Below are 20,260 nucleotides of genomic sequence, written 5' to 3' on the forward strand. Positions count from 1 at the left end.
GCAGGTCACTCCTGTAATTCATCTAAACAGCAATATCATGCTTACTTCTAAACTCCAGAGAAACTGTCTATTGAGTCCTTAACACTGTAAGTAGTGAGATGATGCTGAAATGAGGATGTGGGAACACAAGGTCTAAGCCACAGCATTATATGGCTACTGAGGTTATTTAAACTGCCACAGATTCAAATAAGGTGGAATCTTATTTGGAATAAGCCCCTTCTTCCCACAGTGGTCCAGTGAACATGCAGCATAAAAACCTTTTCTCTTCAGGTGACAGCAACCAAGGCAAGTGATGGAACCACAAGTGATACATTATCAAAGCCACATCTCAGTAAAACGTGGGTGTGCATATGTTCTCAGTTGCTCAGTCACGTCTGACTCTTTGTGACCCTGTAGACTGAAGCCCACCAGGCTTCTCTATCCATGGGATTCTCTGGGCAAGAATACTGGAATGGGCTGCCATTTCATCCTCCAGGGGATCTTCCCAACCCTGGGATCGAACTCATGTCTCCTGAGTCTCCTGCATTGGGAGGCGGGTTCTTTACCACTGTGCCACCTGGGAAGCCCTCAATAAAACTTAGGAACAGACATATTTAAATATCTGATACACCATTTATCATATCACTAAAGTGACGCATCTGAAAATATTATATTTGCCAGTTAAAAAAGCACAGATTTTTCATGTCTCTCTCCATAAGTTAGGTATAACTAACACATCCTCCATGAGTATCATATCCTGGCACACTACTGAGTAAAAACTTAATAAAATCCATATTCTAGTAGGATATACCTTTTTTTTTCTTTTTTTTAATTGTGATTAACAGCCTTGGAGGAATTTTTTTTTAAATTTGCCCATGAAATGGGTATATATTTTTAAATAAAAATTATTTAGCTTAAATTATAAAGCTTTTAACTTCAAACCGCTTAAAATGTTAAGTACTTTCTGTTTCAATTCTATTTCAAATCGGTACATTGAAAATACCCATTACCTGGAACCAAGGAGAATATTTTTACTATTTATTGTGAGCCAGACTCCCTACTTTATTATTAAAAAGGGAAATTTCCAATGAACCAGAAAGAAAATTTATTTTAAAGCAACAACCAAACTAAGCATATTTATTATCACACAAGATTATATTTTTACCTGCCAGATATGTGCAATCTCTATGTCAAAGCAACATTTTCAAAGAGTTAAAAACACAGCACATACAAATATAGAACAAATGTATGCTAAAGATTTATAAACTCATTAATGCCTAGTCCAGTAAAAGAGTATTTTGAGAAACTAGGAATTTACAAGCATTTCTAGAGGAAGGTTAGAATGATTTTGCTAGGTTACATAAAGGCTGACCAATGCTCTACAGGGCAATACAACCTTTGTAGTTATCATGTGTACCTGATGGAAAAAGAAATCATCATTGTAATGTCCAAACTCTAATCAAATACTAAATGACCAAGTCAGACAAAGGTGTATTCTTCTAGATACTTAAACAATCATGTGCATCTATTAAACGATTTTCCTGCATAACGTCAGAAGACCATGCTATCATATTATCTGTAATTTTTTTATTTTGTATTGGAGTTCAGTTGACTTGCAATGCATTGATTTTTGCTTAACTTAAAAGTTGTGTATAATTGTTCTTAGCATATTGACTTTAAAACTATGCCATAGAACTCGAACTGGGAAAAACAAGCATGATATTTTGAAAGAATGTCTTACACATGGTCTAATGCCGTTCAGAAACAGGCAGACATGAGTAATTCAGTTTTTTAAAGTTACCCAATATTGTGCAAAAGACACTGAAAGCAATCCGCGCTACAGCGGGCCACAGGTGGCAGGTGGAGGGGGAGCACTTCAGAAGTTACTCTAAAGAACGCTAGATGTTGAAGCCAAGCCTTTAAGGGCTCTAAAATGTAAGTAGGGAGAAGATCTAGAGGTTAATTTCATACTTGCTTTTCAGGATGTAAATCAGAACTTTAAACCCTGGCTCTATTAATTCCAAATTGTTTGAGCTCTTTTAAACTTTTATAAGTATGCTTACATGTTGAAATTCTGATTTTGATTTAAAGGGAAAGATTCAAGGTAAAACTTGCTCAGTTAACTGAGATTTTTGTTACTGAGAATATCCTTTATTTAGTACTTTTGAATTTTTTTTTTGTTTTTGAATGGATTCCTGATTTGGTGGGCTTCCCTTGTGGCTCTGTTGGTAAAGAATCTACCTGCAATGTGGGAGACCTGGGTTCAATCCCTGGGCTGGGAAGATTCCCTGGAGAAGTGAAAGGCTACCCATTCCAGTCTGGCCTGGAGAATTCCATGGACTGTATAGTCCACGGGTCGCAAAGAGTCGGACACCACTGAGCAACTTTCCCTTCCTTCCTTCCTGATTTGGTTGATTTCCTCAAAGCAGCAGATTTTCTTAAGCTCCAGTGTTCTCCCCAAAACAGGTTTTCAGGTGTGGTAGGGTCACTGATAACCCGTCCTTAGTCCTTAGTCATTATGTTTGTTTGCTTAAAGAGTCTCCCCGAACTGCACAAGCTTCAGGCCCCAAGCACAGCTCTAGCCTCGCCTGTCAGCCCATGTTGATAGTCACATGGACTCAGGAAGGTGTTTTGTTTTGTTTTTTTTTTGAGGTAAAAACTGCCACTGTCTTCCATAAATTTTAAAAATATCCTGACCTCAGTATTTCTGAGTTTATTCAAATATGATTTCTTTTTAAAGTCTGTTTACTAGTTTTTTGATTCTTTCCAGAAAGACTGAGCTCCCCATTGCTTACTATGCTTCTGTCCATATTCCATGCTCATTTTCCTCAACACATTTCACCACATCACGAACGGATTCCCTGTTCACTTGTTCCAGGGGCACATCCTCTGATAGGCTCGCTTCCTAAATCAAGGAACATATTACATATGGTATAGTGCCTTTCAGAAATGGGCAGTCTTAAATAATTCAATCAAAATATGCAACCAAAAAATTGATATTTTCCTATTCAGATTATTTTTCCTCTTTCTCCCCAAAGATAAGGAAATTCACAAAGAAAGAGTAGATTCACAGGGATAATCCTGATTAATTTGGAGGAACAGACTCACTTCAGATAAACGTTAAGCACACCATGAGACAAAAAGAAGCCTGCTCCAGCTGAAACATGAGCAGGATTTCAGTCCATGCCATCCACAGTGAAGACTCCTTTAAGGACTACACAGTCACAGCACACATAGCACGACCTGAGGCTGATGGTGAGACTCAGCAGTAAAGTATGTGATGACACTTGGCAAATAACCACACAGGATCTGTGCCCACTGAGATGACAAAGAGTCCTGAAAACAATATCCTCAAGGACGCACATGTGACAAACACACTATCAGACATTCACCTAAATTCTCGTGATTTTACACTTCTTAGCAGTTGTAGCATTATGTCCAGTTCCTCCATTCTGCTTGCATTTACCTTTATACCAAATTCTTCAGGTTAATCATATTATTGGGTTAAGACAATTCATACAATGTGTCTCACTATTATACTAAATATATTATTTTTATTTCAAAATAATAATATTGTGTGATAATTTCTATTAGAGGAATATAATAAACTTTCATTAAAGATGATATAATAACACTTTAGCACATAAGGAAGCCAACCCTCCAATGAAGAAATGATTCAAATCTGACACAAATCTTCAAACTGAGGTGCTAATACATTTGTTGCTTAGATCAAGCATTAGCCATCACATGAAGATCACAGGTTTGTTTTCCATGTTGGCCAGCAACCCTCAATCATGCGCAGAGACCTCTCACACATATGTAGGAGTTAAGAGAAGAGATATTGATGGATAAAAACAAATCCTGATTTTCACTCCTAAAACAGTCATTCAAATTGCATTCCCCACCTGCCGTGGGCCAGAATATATCTTTTTCCCCCCTCATAACAAGGACACTTTTGACAAGGGAAGGAAACAAAATGAAGATTCTAGAGAAAATTACAAGGTGGAGTTGAGTGGGTCATACTCATTAAATTGAATCCCTTCGTCTATAAATGTCATCATTCATGTTAAATAATCACCATCAACAGCAGTTGAAATGTCTAACACAGGCTTCAGTCCTTTTTTCTTTTCAGTGGGGAGTAGGGTTAAGGAGGACAGCAACCTCTGGGAAAATAATTCAACTGTAAATTAACTTCCAATTGTGTTGTTCCTTAATAGGAAAGACTGACCATTACTCCTCAAAGTGATATATGATCCAGGAAACTGATTTACAACACTAAATATGCAATCAAAGTATTGACATTTTCTTATTCAGATTATACCTCTTCTTCTCCTCCCCCTTTCCCCAAAGATCTGGAAATTCACAAAGAAATAGTAGATTCACAGGGATAATCCTAAAGCAGAGAGCTACTGCCTTCTTCCACTTGTGGCTCATAGTGGGAAGTAAGTGAACCAACCACTGTCTCCACATCTTCTCACCAACAGGACTCTAACTTGGGGTCTATATTCTAACTTTCCTCTTCGGTTCCATTTAAGAGGAGAGCCCCACTTGAATAACACTTTCATCTTGACTAAGTACAGAAAGTTCTAGAAGGCAAACCAAGTAGCAGTGGATGATTTTTAAATATCAAGTCCTAGGTCAAAATCTGGAGATGCTGCCCATTCAACTTGTTTTATCTTCAAAAAGGCAGAGGTTTTATATATTTATATGTGTGTGTGTGTGTGTGCGTATGTGTGTGTATGTGTGTATATATGTGTATATGCATGTGTATGTGTGTATATGTGTATGTGTGTGTATATGCATGTGTATGTGTATATGTGTGTATGTGTTATAGTGTGTGTGTATATGCATGTGTATGTGTGTGTGCATGTATGTGTATGTGTGTGTGCATGTTTGTGTATATGCATGTGTGTGTGTGTGTGTGTGTGTGTGTGTGTGCATACATACATACATAGAGTCCATGGTTTGGGGTCTTTAGAAACATTACTCTCTCCATGCAGACTTTTCCTGACTTAAAACTTCCCATTAATTGTAAAGATTCATTTCAAAACATGGGTAATTTCTGAGATGCCAAATGTTTCAAGCAAGTCTTATATCTTGAGAGGATGTCTTATGGCAGAATCTCACCCAGGCTGACCCCTCTGTATGATTTACTACTGAGAACAAGTTGTAAACAGAGCAAACATGTCTCTGGATCCTTTGGGGGGAAAGATCTGTACCTTTTTAAATTTTACAAGCAGTTATCATTATTTTCTTATTAGGGCTCAAAAATATTTCATTTTTGTTAGTTTTAAAATCCTGTCTGAAAGGATTACTTGAGTTCTTAAAATATTTCTTAGGAATAAAAAGGTTAGCCATCAAAAGCCTTGAGCAATGCTGATGTTTATTTCTTCTTCATAAGCCTAAATCCCATCCAGGTGGCAAACTCCTTTTTAGAATTTCTCAAATGATGGGATAGGACTGAAAAAAACAAAAACAAAACTCTACCTTGGCTTAAGTAATAACAAATTTCAAATACGTGCTTGAAACACTTTGCTTGTATATAAATCTACATACAAACAAACACCTCCCAAACATTCTAGAGTTAAGGAAAAACCCAGTTGATCCAATTAGCTAATATGGATTATAATAAGATCCACTGGCCTTTGAAGCTACGGTTACAAAGGATACTGTTAAATGTAATTACCAAGAAATTATCACTTTGTGTAGTCTCTATGAACCTTTAAGTCTGCAAAGTCATTTAAATATATACTTCACACTTGATCAACTGTAACAGCCATCTGTGTGGTAATCAAGGATTTTAACTATAGAATCTCAAATGTTCTTAACAATGCAAATTTACATAGGTACTTTTAATTCACTGAACTTTAAAGAAGAGTACTAAATACATCTAAATAAAACAGAGGCTGAAAAGTTAAAACTAGCAATGATATTTGAAGAGTCAGCCAGAGATCCAGGTGGCCTGAGCTGGGAGACACAGCCAACTCAGAAAGGGATATCTGCCTGGCTACTCAGACACGGAGCACCTCAGAGCAAGTGACTGTTAAAAAAAGATGCTCAGTATGAAGAACATTATACCTCTGTGGATTTCAGGAGACAAAACACAAACAGAAAAAAATAAATATACAAACAACTGATCTTGCCAGTATCTTGTAATCACATCCAAGGAACCAAGAAAGGCAGCACAGAACTCTGCTGATCTTACAAGGGAAGGACTGGAAGCTGCCTCCTTTAAGTCAGAGTGACCTCCAGTGACTTTAATTGCACCTCAGGGTATTGCATTAAATTATTCTACAGTTCTTTCATACTAGCAAATCATTCAATACTAGTCATTTTTAAGTTCTCAGCAAAGTGACAAAGTGACTGCAGGACCTAGGATTTCATGTAAATGCCCTCGTTTCAATTTACTCATGGAAGTTGTACACAAAGATAATTAAAATTGTGTCTGAAACAGGGCAGTATCTGCTAATGCTCATTTTTAGGAGTGACTCACATAATATGGCATTAAATGAGCTAATACTAAATGACGACAGCACAAAAGTATCACAGACTGGATATACGGATGAATGTTGGAAGGGTAACTGTATTTGTACAAAATGCTTTTCACTTTAGCGCAAACTTCACTGTGAGGGCAGAGTCATTTCCCCTCCCCCACTCCAGCTAAATCTGGATATCCAGAAACAAGGTCAGTTTCTAACATACCTACTAGCACTTTCTTGAAATGCATACTAGCTTACCTTACTCCCTACAACTTGATTTTTTTTAAATTATTCAAGGGAATATGGTGTGGAAGGAGGGCATGGGGTCTTTCTTAAAATCTCTCAAGGAAAGAAAAGCCCTGTGATGGAGATTTTAATCTGAATAACACTTGGAAAACTTTTTCTGATTTTCAGAGTAAAATGCCCTGAGGTCAGCTGAATCAATTTGGCTAGCATCTTCAGATCACTCACCGTGCTAGTTCAGAACTGAGGGGTTAATACATCTTCACGGAACCAACAAAATCAGAAACACAACAGATCACAATATACAAGCATGTACACTTGCAAATGAACCTGAATGGCAGGTTTTACTTTTCCTTTCAGCAAAAGCCATCTACCTTTGACGGGTCTATCCTTACCAGAATTCTGACTATCCAGGTTCTCCATCTGAGCTCCGCTGCGGAGCCCGCCCGCCTGTGCAGCGCCGGAGTTCTCGGTACCCAATTCCGCAGAGCCCCAGCGGCAACCGTCTATGCTAATACAGGACCCGGCCAGGCCGGCCAGCGATTTTCTTTCTTACATAAATCCAACAAAATGTATTGGTATTAAAAAGAAATAAATGACCACATTGGCATGATCTTCTCTCCTTTCTCTCTCTGGTCTCAGTCCGCCTCAATATTCTCATGCTAATTTTTAGGTTTTACTAGAACTTGAGCTTTCTCAATGAATATTCAGAACAACAGCACAGAGACAAAATTCGGCTCACAGACAAAAAGTCAAACAGGCTTTGTGTTTCATAGACCCGATAAGTGGGAAAACCGTTGTAAACCGTCTTATCCAAGCGTTGGGACTTTGCGATGTTTTTTAAATGCCTTATTTTCAGAAACAGGACAGCTAGTCCATTTGTAAAATTCAATTATTATTATTTTTTAATAACACGAATTCTAAGTTGTCAGCATAAGTTTTAAAAGATGTGCTGTACTCACAAGTATTCTCTGCTGCTAATGTACTCCAGGGCTGGGCAGACAAAAGAAAGAGCATCCTGAGAAAGCTTCCCGCGACAGGGTCCATGCTCAAAGTCGCCGGGGCTCCCCCACCCCAAAAACCCAAGGTGTCCGGGCAGGTGCTCTGAGCTGGGGTCTGCCTGCTCCCTCCTTCTCGGGGTCGCCAGCGCTTCGTCCTCAGCTCACTGCGAACCCGAACCCGCGCAGCCAGGGGGGCGGGAGCCCCAACCTGCAGCCACACCCCCTCCCCAGCCCCGCACCCCCACTCCACCGGCTCCTGCCGCGCTGCCAGCTCCGCGAGGCCCGGGCGCCCCTGGCGGTGGCGGGCGGAAGTGCGAGTCAGATGGTTGAAGATCTTCGGCCTGAACTCTCTACAGAGGACGCTGGGGAGGTCGCTCTGGATCCGCGGTCCTAGCTCCTTCACCCGCAGGTTTCCCATTCTCGGCAGCTGAGCGGGTCAATGGGCTTCAGTCTAAGGAGACCGGGCTTCACCATGGGGACGATGCTTGAGCACGCACACTGATGCTAGGAAAAGTGGGGTTTTTTTTGTTTTTTTAGTTGAAAAGGAGGTAGGACACGTCATCAGGTTTGAAGGAAATATTTACATGTATTGAGAACTGTTGCAAAAAAGACTTTTTTGCTTTCTCAACTCATTTGATGATTCGTGTTTTTAAAAACCTTATTATAGTAATCATTTAAAAATATGTAGTTATATATACAGTGTTATATATCAAAACATATTTCAATAAAGGGGAAATAAAAATTAAATACATAATTTTAAAAAACTACCCCGCTGCTACTATAATGTCATCATTTTATTATGTGTATTCCTACTTGGAGATTTGAGAGTTATGGTCTACAGATACAGAAAACTAAACACTGGCACCCTGGGAGAAGGAATCTTATTCCAAACATCATCATGGAAGTGACCTTATATTAAGGAGGTAAATTGAATACACTTAATTGATGAATGAAGAGTTTTGTATCAACTTCTGTATACTGTGTGTGCATTGCTTCTCACTCAAATTCTTCAATAACAATTCCCCAAAGCATCATACTAAAAAATAAAGCAATGTAAAAGGCATCACAAACAAATAAAGATTTCAGAGTATACAGATAGAGGCCTGTTGTTCCATGGAGTCAGAAGGATTTCAAGATCCATGACTTTGAAATAAGCCTGGCGGCCTCCTCTATTTTCTGAAGAGGCTGCCAGCAGGTGTATATGAAGGCAGTGTGAACATAGCATCACTAGGGTCAATACTCTCCTAAAACTGGGACCAGACTCATAGCGATGTGCTGAGATCTATGAACAGGCTCCAGGCATTCTTGCACCATCCCAACTGATCGGAACATGAAAGGAATTTTAGCTTTGAGCAGGGCATTATATGCCTGAACACAAAGCAGAGAAGGTGTTTCTATTATTTCTCTTCTGCAACCTGAGTAAAAAATAAAACGGGAATAGAAAATGAAAATAACTTGGAAAGGTCACAAGAATTTACAAGTAGAACTGCTGAGAATTTGCCCAAGTATGGAGATTATGATCTCAACTTTCTAGATTTTCCATTCCTATTCAGGGCCCCTGGGAGTCATGAACTCTTCCCACCCAACCAGCCACCCCATTAAGCAACAGGCCTGGGGAAACACTGACAGCAAATCTTGCTTGAAGGGTGCATTTAGAACCTTGAAAAAAGACACAAGCAGTAGAATGACCTGCATTCGTTAAACACACATATTTTCAGTATCTACTACATATCCCAGGACCTGAATATTTTATTTCTAATTTTAAAAATAATGATTTACATTAAGTGTTCATTATTTTTTAAAGCCTATACACCAGTCTGTGTTTGATCTAAATAGATGGTCATAGTATCCCTTTGAAGTCAATGTTATATGCCCATTTAATGGATAGGCAGACCAACTTCAGAGAGTTTAAAGGATGTGTCACAAAGCAAGTCAGACTTAAAACCAGATCAGCTGAGCTCTGAAACCCCTTCTCATGGGCCCTAAGGTGTCTGAAACAGAAAAGTTGTCACCTGTGAAAACGTTTCACCTTTAACAGGAAATCCATTTAAAATGGGTTAGTAGGCACCTCAATAATTAAAACCAATTAAATTAAAACCAAAAAAGGGCAATGCTGCTAAATTACTTGAGCAGGCATTCGGGATGGAGTTTCACAAATAAAAGATGAAACAACATACAAGAGATTGAGACTTGCAGCAGATGCCCTTGTGCAGTGTACAACATCGATCTCTGGACAGACATCAGCTCTGGAGCCACTGCATGACCTTCTAAGACAAGGGCCGCCCTAAGTGAGGAAGGCTGAAAGCAGTGCCCAAAGCGGGGACTTGCTAGAAGACAGCTGATGGAAAACTCCTGGTTTTACCCTTTAGAGGCTGCCTTCTTTAGTCGAGTTTCCCCAGTGGCTCAAACATAATCTGTCTGCAATGCAGGAGACTCGGCTTTTATTCCTGGGTCGGGAAGATCCACTGGAGAAGGGAATGGCAATCTACTCCAGTGTTCTTGCCTAGAATCCCAGGGGCAGAGGATCCTGGCGGGCTACAGTCCATGGGGTCCCAAAGACTGGTAACCGTCTAAGCAACTAACTCTTTCTTTAGTTGGAGACTTTGTGGCTTCACTTTTCTTGTTTGTAAAATGGTGATGATAACCAATCACAGAACCATTGTGAAATTACAGATATGAAACCCCCACGAACTGCTGCAGCCTACTGAGCATTCCATATGCCAGCCACACAGCTGCCCTGGGAGCTGATACCCACCCGTGAGACCCTCTCCAAAGCAAACCACTCAATATCACGGTAATCATTATAGGTGACTGGAATGCAAAAGTAGGAAATCTAGAAACACCTGGAGTAACAGGCAAATTTGGCCTTGGAGTACAGAATGAAGCAGGGCAAAGGCTAATAGAGTTCTGTCAAGAGAATGTACTGGTCATAGCAAACACCCTCTTCCAACAACACAAGAGAAGACTCTACACGTGGACATCACCAGATGGTCAACACTGAAATCAGATTGATTATATTCTTTGTAGCCAAAGATAGAGAAGCTCTATACAGTCAGCTAAAACAAGACCGGGACCTGACTGTGTCTCAGGTCATGAACTCCTTATTGCCAGATTCAGACTGAAATTGAAGAAAGTGGAGAAAACCACTAGACCATTCAGGTATGACCTAAATCAAATCCCTTATGACTATACAGTGGAAGTGACAAATAGATTTAAGGGACTAGATCTGATAGACAGAGAGCCTGATGAACTATGGATGGAGGTTCGTGACATTGTACAGGAGACAGGAATCAAGACCAGCCCCAAGAAAAAGAAATGCAAAAAAGCAAAATGGCTGTCTGAGGAGGCCTTACAAATAGCTGTGAAAAGAAGAGAAGCAAAAAGCAAAGGAGAAAAGGAAAGATATTCCCATTTGAATGCAGAGTTCCAAAGAATAGCAGACAGAGGTAAGAAAACCTTCTTCAGCGATCAGTGCAAAGAAATAGAGGAAAACAATAAAATGGGAAAGACTAGAGATCGATTCAAGAAAATTAGAGATACCAAGGGAACATTTCATAAAAGATGGGCTCGATAAAGGATAGAAATGGTATGGACCTAGCAGAAGCAGAAGATATTAAGAAAAGGTGGCAAAAATACACAGAAAAACTGTACAAAAAAGATCCTCATGACCCAGATAATCACGATGGTGTGATCACTCACCAAGAGCCAGACATCCTGGAATGTGAAGTCAAGTGGGCCTTAGAAAGTATCACTACAAACAAAGCTAGTGGAGTTGATGGAATTCCAGTGGAGCTATTTCAAATCATAAAAGATTATGCTGTGAAAGTGCTGAACTCAATATGTCAGCAAATTTGGAAAACTCAGCAGTGACCACAGGACTGGAAAAGGTCAGTTTTCACTCCAATCCCAAAGAAAGGCAATGCCAAAGAATGTTCAAACTACTGCACAATTGCACTCATCTCACATGCTAGTAAAGTAATGCTTAAAATTCTCCAAGCCAGGCTTCAGCAATATATGAACTGTGAACTCCCAGATGTTCAAGGTGGATTTAGAAAAGGCAGAGGAACCAGAGATCAAATTGCCAACATCTGCTGGATCATCGAAAAAGCAAGAGGGTTCAAGAAAAACATCTATTTCTGCTTTATTGACTATGCCAAAGCCTTTGACTATGTGGATCACAATAAACTGTGGAAAACTCTGAAAGAAATGGGAATACCAGACCACCTGATCCACATCTTGGGAAACCTGTATGCAGGTCAGGAAGCAACAGTTAGAACTGGACATGGAACAACAGACTGGTCCCAGTTAGGAAAAGGAGTATGTCAAGGCTGTATATTGTCACTCTGCTTATTTAACTTATATGCAAAGTACATCATGAGAAGCGCTGGGCTGGAGGAAGCACAAGCTGGAATCAAGATTGCTGGGAGAAATATCAATAACCTCAGATATGCAGATGACACCACCCTTATGGCAGAAAGTGAAGAAGAACTCAAGAGCCTCTTGATGAAAGTGAAAGAGGAGAGAGAAAACATTGGCCTAAATCTCAAGATTCAGAAAACTAAGATCATGGCATCTGGTCCCATCACTTCATGGCAAATAGATGGGGAAACAGTGGAAACAGTGAGAGACTATTTTTCTGGGCACAAAAATCACTGCAGATGGTGATTGCAGCCATGAAATTAAAAGACACTTACTCCTTGGAAAGAAATTATGACCAATCTAGACAGCATATTAAAAAGCAGAGACATTACTTTGCCAACAAAGGTCCATCTAGTCAAGGCTATGGTTTTCCAGTGGTCATGTATGGATGTGAGAGTTGGACTATAAAGAAAGCTGAGTGCCGAAGAATTGATGCTTTTGAACTGTGGTGTTAGAGAAGACTCTTGAGAGTCCCTTGAGATTTCCCTGCAAGGAGATCCAACCAGTCCATCCTAAAGGAAATCAGTCCTGAATGTTCATTGGAAGGACTGATACTGAAGCTGAAACTCCAATACTTTGGCCACCTGATGGGAAGAACTGACTCCTTTGAAAAGACCCTAATGCTGGGAAAGATTGAGGGCAGGAGGAGAAAGGGATGACAGAGGATGAGATGGCTGGATGGCATCACCAACACAATGGACATGGGTTTGGGTGGGCTCTGGGAGTTCATGAAGGACAGGGAGGCCTGGCGTGCTGTGATTCATGGGGTCGCAGATTTGGACAGGACTGAGCGACTAAACTGACTGACTAATTGTGAGACCCTCACAGCCTCTCAGCACCTGTGATCCTCAGCTTCGTTGTCTGTTTCATAAGATAATAGAAGTCTTACCAACAGAGGACCGATCCAAAGGCTACGTGAGAAAGTGGAATGTCAAGTACTTACACCACGTGTGTTCACAGGGACCTGGGTCAGATAGAGCTGTGGACACAGAGGAGAGAGGAAGCCTAACAGAACCACCAAGTTCTCCAAGCTGAATCCCCACAGGCCAGGGATAGTCTGCCACATTCCCTGACCACTTTCCACACACTCTGTTCTTTCATATAAGAAGGTTGATGGATAATCAACAAGGACCTACTGTATAGCACAGGGAACTCTACTTAACATCTTGCAATAACCTATATGGGTAAAGAATCTGGAAAAAAAGAATACATGTCTATTTAACTGAATCGCTTTCCTGTACTCCTGAAACTAACATGACTCCAATATAAAATTAAACTCAATGCTTTAAAAAATTGAAAAAAAAAGATGAAGAAAATGCGTAGATAGAATCTCGCACATTTCTATAAGTGATGATTCAGACTCTAAAAATCATGGGTGTGTGTGTATGTATGACTGCAGAGTTCACACCAAACAGAAAAGAGGACTTGAAATCAGCAAGAGTCACAAAATAGAAGACAAGAAATCAACTGCAGATGTTCAGAAGTGTGTGTACTCTCATAGGTGTAAAAGCAGACAGGCTGCCTAGGAAAGTATATGTTGACTGGAACTACACCGGTAGCAACTCCTGACTGAAGTCTTCTGGTTCCCTGCTTCCTGCTCCCTGGGAGCTGTCTGTGCGCTCAGGACTCCCTACCCAGAGAGGAGGAAAGGTCAGCTTGCCCACCCGAATGAAGTCTTTTCCCAGTGCTCTCCATAGACCAAACATGACTCCATCCATTTTCTTCTTCATTCAATAGTTTTCTCCCTATAAATTATTTCTGCATGTTTTATTTAAATCTGAAAATATGCTTAGCTTTACTCTGGTAATGGGAACAGTTTTGTCATTAAATCCTCTGAAAGTTAGAATACTGTGAATAAAATATAATAGTATTTCTATTAGGAGTAATTTTTCCCATAAGCCCCCAGGCAACAAATCCTGAAGAACAATAATGGAGAGACAGACTCCAGTGAGAACAAACGTCACAGGCACAATATAAAATGCACAGTGCGCAGCGTCTTTGCAGGTTCTCTCCGATGAGCTGTGTTTTCTATAATTAGTCCTTGGAAGCCGGGGTTTTAACAACCAAAGGATAATGCATCTAATCATGTAAATCTCAGCTACAGGAATTGTCAACCTCATATTGTTACCCGAAAAACTGGGTCTGCCTGTTGGTGGATGTTGAGCTTAAAAAACACAACCAAGGCAAAGAGCGGAAGAAAGAAAGGTTTATTACTTGCAGCAGGTGAGCAGAACACCAGCAACAGGCACCAAAGCAAAGTCTCCCGGAAATGTCTTCCCAGCAAAACAGGGAAGTTTTATATTAAGGGTGATAACAGTCTGAATTCTTTTTTCCACTTAAGATCCTTAATTACTGAGACCTGTTCAAGGGCAAGTATTCTGGCCAGACTTTGATTAGAAATGACTTGGACCAAAAATGGTTTCTCTTATGTCAAGAAAGCTATGCCATCATGAACCCCCTACCTTATCTGCTTACAATATTTCTTTCCAGTTCAGCCCTCTTCAATCTAGTAAGACTTTGGGAGACTAACACTGGTATCTGAGATAGATACTGGTTTCTCTGGTGACTCAGCAGTAAAGAATCCTGTAGCAGCAGGAGATGTGGATTCAGTCCATGGGTCGGGAAGATCCCCTGGAGAAGGGCATGGCAATCCACTCCAGTATTCTTGCCTGGAGAATCCCATGACAAGAGAAGCCTGGTGGGCTACAGTCCATGGGGTTACAGAGTTGGACATAGCTAAAATGACTAGCACATCTAAAATAGATACTGGTATCTAAGATAGGAAAATCACAGCTAAGATCTTAAAGTGTAAAAGCAATACTTCTTGGTATTTCCAAAAATGCTGAATAAACATTTCATATGATTGCACACAGATAAACAACACAGATACTTTTCCTGACATTCTGCCACAAATAGAATCAGAGAAACATAAAATTCAAATGAAATACAGAGTCAGCTAGCCAGCATTCCACCCAAGTCAACCACCACAGTCTCCAGTATCATCTTGCACACATGCCCACAGATGGCAGTAGCTAAGCTGCAAACATGTAAAGAAAAGGGAGGTTCTAGAGCCTCCTTCAGTCACATTACAAGGAAGGATAAATTCACAGAATCAACAACATGAGCGCCCAGGGGAAAATATCCTTTTGATTCAATTTTTTAGAAATTAAGATATACTCTTTAAACAAAATTTCTAATTTTATGAAAGGCATAAGGATAACAGTTTTTCTTTACTTCTATTGGGAAGGAAGAGGGAGGCAGAGTTGAGTGTATCCTTCAAAGTTCTTTCCTAATTTAAAATCAAAATAGACATCTATCTGATCTTGATATAAGAATTTTTCTATTGAGGTATAATTGACATAGAACACTATATTAGTTTCAGACATACAATTCAATCATTTCACATTTTTAAATATTGCAAAATAATCATCACAGTAAGTCTAGTTAACACCCATCACCATATACAGACATAGATTTTTTCTTGTGATGAGAACTTTTAAGATTTACTCTCAGCAACTTTTAAATGTGCAATACCGTATTGTTAACTATATTTGCCACGCTATATATTGCAGCCCACGTCTTGTCTATTGATAACTGGAAATGCATACCTTTTGAACCCCCTTCACTCACGTCACCTACTTCCCACCCCCACACCCCAGCCTCTGCCACATAGCCTTTGGAGTTACTGTTTTCCTCTTTTTTCCTGTACGAATACACAGAAGTGAAATTGTTGTATCATTTGGTATTCTCAGTTTCAATGTCTTGAGGAAACTTCATATGAGTTTCCATAGTGGCTGCACCAATCTGTGTTCCCACCAAGAGTGCACGGGTGTTCCCTTCTCTCCACATCCTTGTCCACACTGGTTATTTCCTGTCTTTGGACGATGATCACACCAACAGCTGTGAGGTGATAGCTCTTTGTGGTTTTGATCTGTATCTCCCTGATGATTAGTGATGTTGAGCATCTTTTTCTATACATGCTGGTCATCTGTGTGTGTTCTTTGGAAAAACGTCTATCTAGATCCTCTGCCCATTTTTAATTAGATTGTCTGTTTGCTATTGAGCTCCATGAGATCTTACTGTATATTAGATATTAGCCCTTTATCAGATACGTTATTTGCAGATATTTCCCCCCCACAACTGGCTGCCTCTTCACTGTGTCGATGGCCTCCTTCACTGTACAAAAGCTTCTTAGTTTGGTGCAGTGTCGCTTGTTTATTTGTACTTTTATTGCCTTTGCTTTTGGCATCATATATAAAAAATCATGGCCAAGACTAATGTGCAGGAGCTTCTTATGTATGTTTTATTCTAGGAGTCTAATGATTTAAGGTCTTACATTCAAGTTTTTATTCCACTGAGTTATTTTTTGTGTTTGATGTAAGATAGTAGCCCAGTTTTATTCTTTTGGGTATGGCTGTCCACTTCTCCCAACACCATTTATTGAAGAGATTGTCCTTTCCCATTGCATATTATTGGCTCCTTTGTGATAAATAAATTGATTATATCTGTGTGGATTTGTTTTGGGTGTCTTGATGCCATTCCTTTAATCAATGTACCTGTTTTTATACCAATACCATACCATAGTTTTGTAATACAATTTAAAGTCAGGAAGCATGATACCTCCAGATTTGTTCTCTCTTAAGATTGCTTTGGTTATTCAGGTCTTTTGTGGCTCCTTACATATTTTAGGATTTTTTTTTCTCTATTTCTGTGAAAATTACCATTGGAATTTTGATAGGAACTGAATTGAATCTGTAGATTGCTTTGGGTAGTATGAACATTTTAACAATAATTCTTCTGATCTATGAGCCACAGAATATTGTTCCATTTATTTCTGTGTTCTTCAATTCCTTTCATCAATGTCATAGATTTCAGAGTACAGGTCTTTCACCTCCATGGTGAAATTTATTCATAGGTATTTTATTTTTTTGATGCTATGCTTAATTTTTTTCCTAATAGTTCATTATTAGTGTATAGGAATGCAACCAATTTTTGTGTATTGATTTTTTAGTCTGAAACTAGAGTTGTTTATTAGTTCTAAGAACTTTTTGGTGGAGTATTTAGGATTTGTATGTATAATAACATCATCTGCAAATATTGAGAATGCTACTTTTTCCTTTCTAACTGGATGCCTTTGATTTCTTGCCAAGTTACTCTGAGCAGGACTTCTAATACTATATTGAATAAAAGTGGCATCTGTGGACATCCTTCTCTTGTTCCTAGTATCAGAGGAAAAGCTTTCATTGAGCATAATGTCAGTAAAGGGCTTATCATATAAGGGCCTTTTTGTTTTATATCCCATCTGACTATTTCCCACCTGGCAACTTCACTTACTCCCCATTTTCACTTAAAATTGTATCAGAAACTTTGAAACATCTTGCTTTCTTTCAGTTTCATCTTGGTTTAGATAATAGAAATGTTTAACATTTTTTTAATTTAGTTCAAGTAATCACTGCATAATTCAAGTAGATTCAAAAGCAAATAGACTCTAACTTGTAATAGCAAGTTCTAATATAAATGCCACTAGATGATACTCTGAGTATGTGACATGAGTTGGATGACTTTTTAATTACAGGAATTTGTAGCTTTTGCAAAAATAACTACTTTTTAAAATGCTTTTCTAGATGTTTTTGTCTTATCATAGAAATACATGCTTGTATGTACAAGTATAATTGGCTTAGACAAGTGTTAATAACAACTCCCTACACACACACACAGACACACACACAATTCCATTGTTCTATTGTTTTGTCATTGACATAATGATGATAACTGTCTTTCCTCATGTCCATACACACATTTATAAGATTAGGTTCATTTTCCTTGTATTGTGATTACAAAATGATGCTATTCCTCAGTTTAAACTAGGTTAAATTTTTGCATTTCCATTTTTCATTTCCATAAAGTGATTTCATGTGTGGGAAATGAAATACTATTTTTGCCTGTCAGTCTAAAACCACTTTGACTCCTATATTGGTCTCCTATGGTAAACCTTTAAGATTTCTTTTTTATCTGGTAACATTTTCTGCATGGTTGACTGTATTAGTTACATTAATTAAGTAACAAATGCCCACCTACCTTATTGAGGTGGATATGCTTTTAATCCACAAACACAGATCAAAAGAAAGAAATGATTATATTACTAGAGTAAAAAACAAAAAGTGGTATCTCTAGTTGGTTTTTTTGTAAAGAATGATTTAAAAGCAGTACCTTGAAACTGGGAATCTAAAGTCAGTCCTTTATCTGGAGGCTTAAGTAACCGTACCTGCCAGGAAATAGACCAGAGCCTTGCCTCTCACTTCCCACTCCCTTTCATGTGTTTCAATTACAGGGAAGGTCAATGGTGCTGAACAGCCCGGGTATGAAGGCACCTTTCATTATCTTCCCCGTCAGGAAGTCCCCAGAGCCCATCAGCTTTCCCTCCGTGTTTACGGGGAAAGATACAGTGCTCCCTCACACCCCAGAGAACATGAGAACTGACTTCTCAGTCTAGCAGACCTTTACCAATGTTTTCTGGAAAACAATTTTGCCCGTTTCAGAGTCAGCCTAGAATGTAATTTGAATTTGAATACCAATATCATTTAGAATGACTGAAATAATGCCTTAATCTTGTGAGATCAGCAAACTAGTTTGTATAGTCACATTTTTCTAAATGTTAGCTTTTTTTTTTTTTTTTTATTACTTTCTTTTTTTTTTTTTTTTTTTTTTTTTTATTAGTTTGAGGCTAATTACTTCAACCAACATTCAGTGTTTTCATTTACATTGATACTGAATCAAGCCCATAGATTTACACTTAGTCCCATCCCGATCCGCCCCTCCCACCGTCCGCTCTCACCCATTCCTCTGGTTCTTCCCAGTGCACCAGGCCTGAGCACTTGTCTCATGCATCCACCTGGGCTGGTGATCTGTTTCACCATAGATAGTATACATGCTGTTCTCTTGAAACATCCCACCCTCACCTTCTCCCACAGAGTTCAAAAGTCTGTTCTGTATTTCTGTGTCTCTTTTTCTGTTTTGCATATAGGGTTATCGTTACCATCTTTCTAAATTCCATATATATGTGTTAGTATGCTGTAATGTTCTTATCTTTCTGGCTTACTTCACTCTGTATAATGGGCTCCAGTTTCATCCATCTCATTAGAACTGATTCAAATGAATTCTTTTTAATGGCTGAGTAATATTCCATGGTGTATATGTACCAAAGCTTCCTTATCCATTCGTCTGCGGATGGGCATCTAGGTTGCTTCCATGTCCTTGGCGTGTTTGGCTATTGGCTATTATAAAACAGTGTGCGTATGAAACCATTGGGGCACGTGTTCTCTTTCAGAATCCAACAACATATTAAAAAAAATCATACACCACGATCAAGTGGGCTTTATCCCAGGAATGCAAGGATTCTTTAATATCCGCAAATCAATCAATGTAATACACCACATTAACAAATTGAAAGATAAAAACCATATGATTATCTCAATAGATGCAGAGAAAGCCTTTTACAAAATTCAACACTCATTTATGATTAAAACTCTCCAAAAAGCAGGAATAGAAGGAACATACCTCAACGTAATAAAAGCTATATATGACAAACCCACAGCAAGCATCACCCTCAATGGTGAAAAATTGAAAGCATTTCCCCTGAAATCAGGAACAAGACAAGGGTGCCCACTCTCACCACTACTATTCAACATAGTGTTGGAAGTTTTGGCCACAGCAATCAGAGCAGAAAAAGAAGTAAAAGGAATCCAGAAAGGAAAAGAAGAAGTGAAACTCTCACTGTTTGCAGATGACATGATCCTCTACATAGAAAACCCTAAAGACTCTACCAGAAAATTACTAGAGCTAATCAATGAATATAGTAAAGTTGCAGGATATAAAATTAACACACAGAAATCCCTTGCATTCCTATACACTAACAATGAGAAAACAGAAAGAGAAATTAAGGAAACAATACCATTCACCATTGCAACAAAAAGAAGAAAATACTTAGGAGTATATCTACCTAAAGAAACAAAAGACCTATACATAGAAAACTATAAAACACTGATGAAAGAAATCAAAGAGGACACAAACAGATGGAGAAACATACCGTGTTCATGGATTGGAAGAATCAATATTGTCAAAATGGCTATTCTACCCAAA

The 20,260-nt window shown here is 38.9% G+C and overlaps 1 protein-coding gene across 1 annotated transcript in view; it reads right to left on the reverse strand.

Moving 5' to 3' along the window:
* The window catches only part of LOC122453341 (contactin-associated protein-like 3), a 198,994-nt gene extending 191,827 nt beyond the window's left edge, over window positions 1-7,167 (reverse strand). Inside the window, exon 1 of the mRNA XM_043487328.1 lies at window positions 7,097-7,167. Coding sequence (XP_043343263.1) covers window positions 7,097-7,124 — 28 coding nt within the window. The 5' untranslated portion in view covers window positions 7,125-7,167. The remainder of the gene's footprint in view (window positions 1-7,096) is intronic.
* Window positions 7,168-20,260: the final 13,093 nt, after the last annotated feature.

This window comes from Cervus canadensis, chromosome 14 (genome assembly GCF_019320065.1).
Source record: "Cervus canadensis isolate Bull #8, Minnesota chromosome 14, ASM1932006v1, whole genome shotgun sequence".
Taxonomy (NCBI): domain Eukaryota; kingdom Metazoa; phylum Chordata; class Mammalia; order Artiodactyla; family Cervidae; genus Cervus; species Cervus canadensis.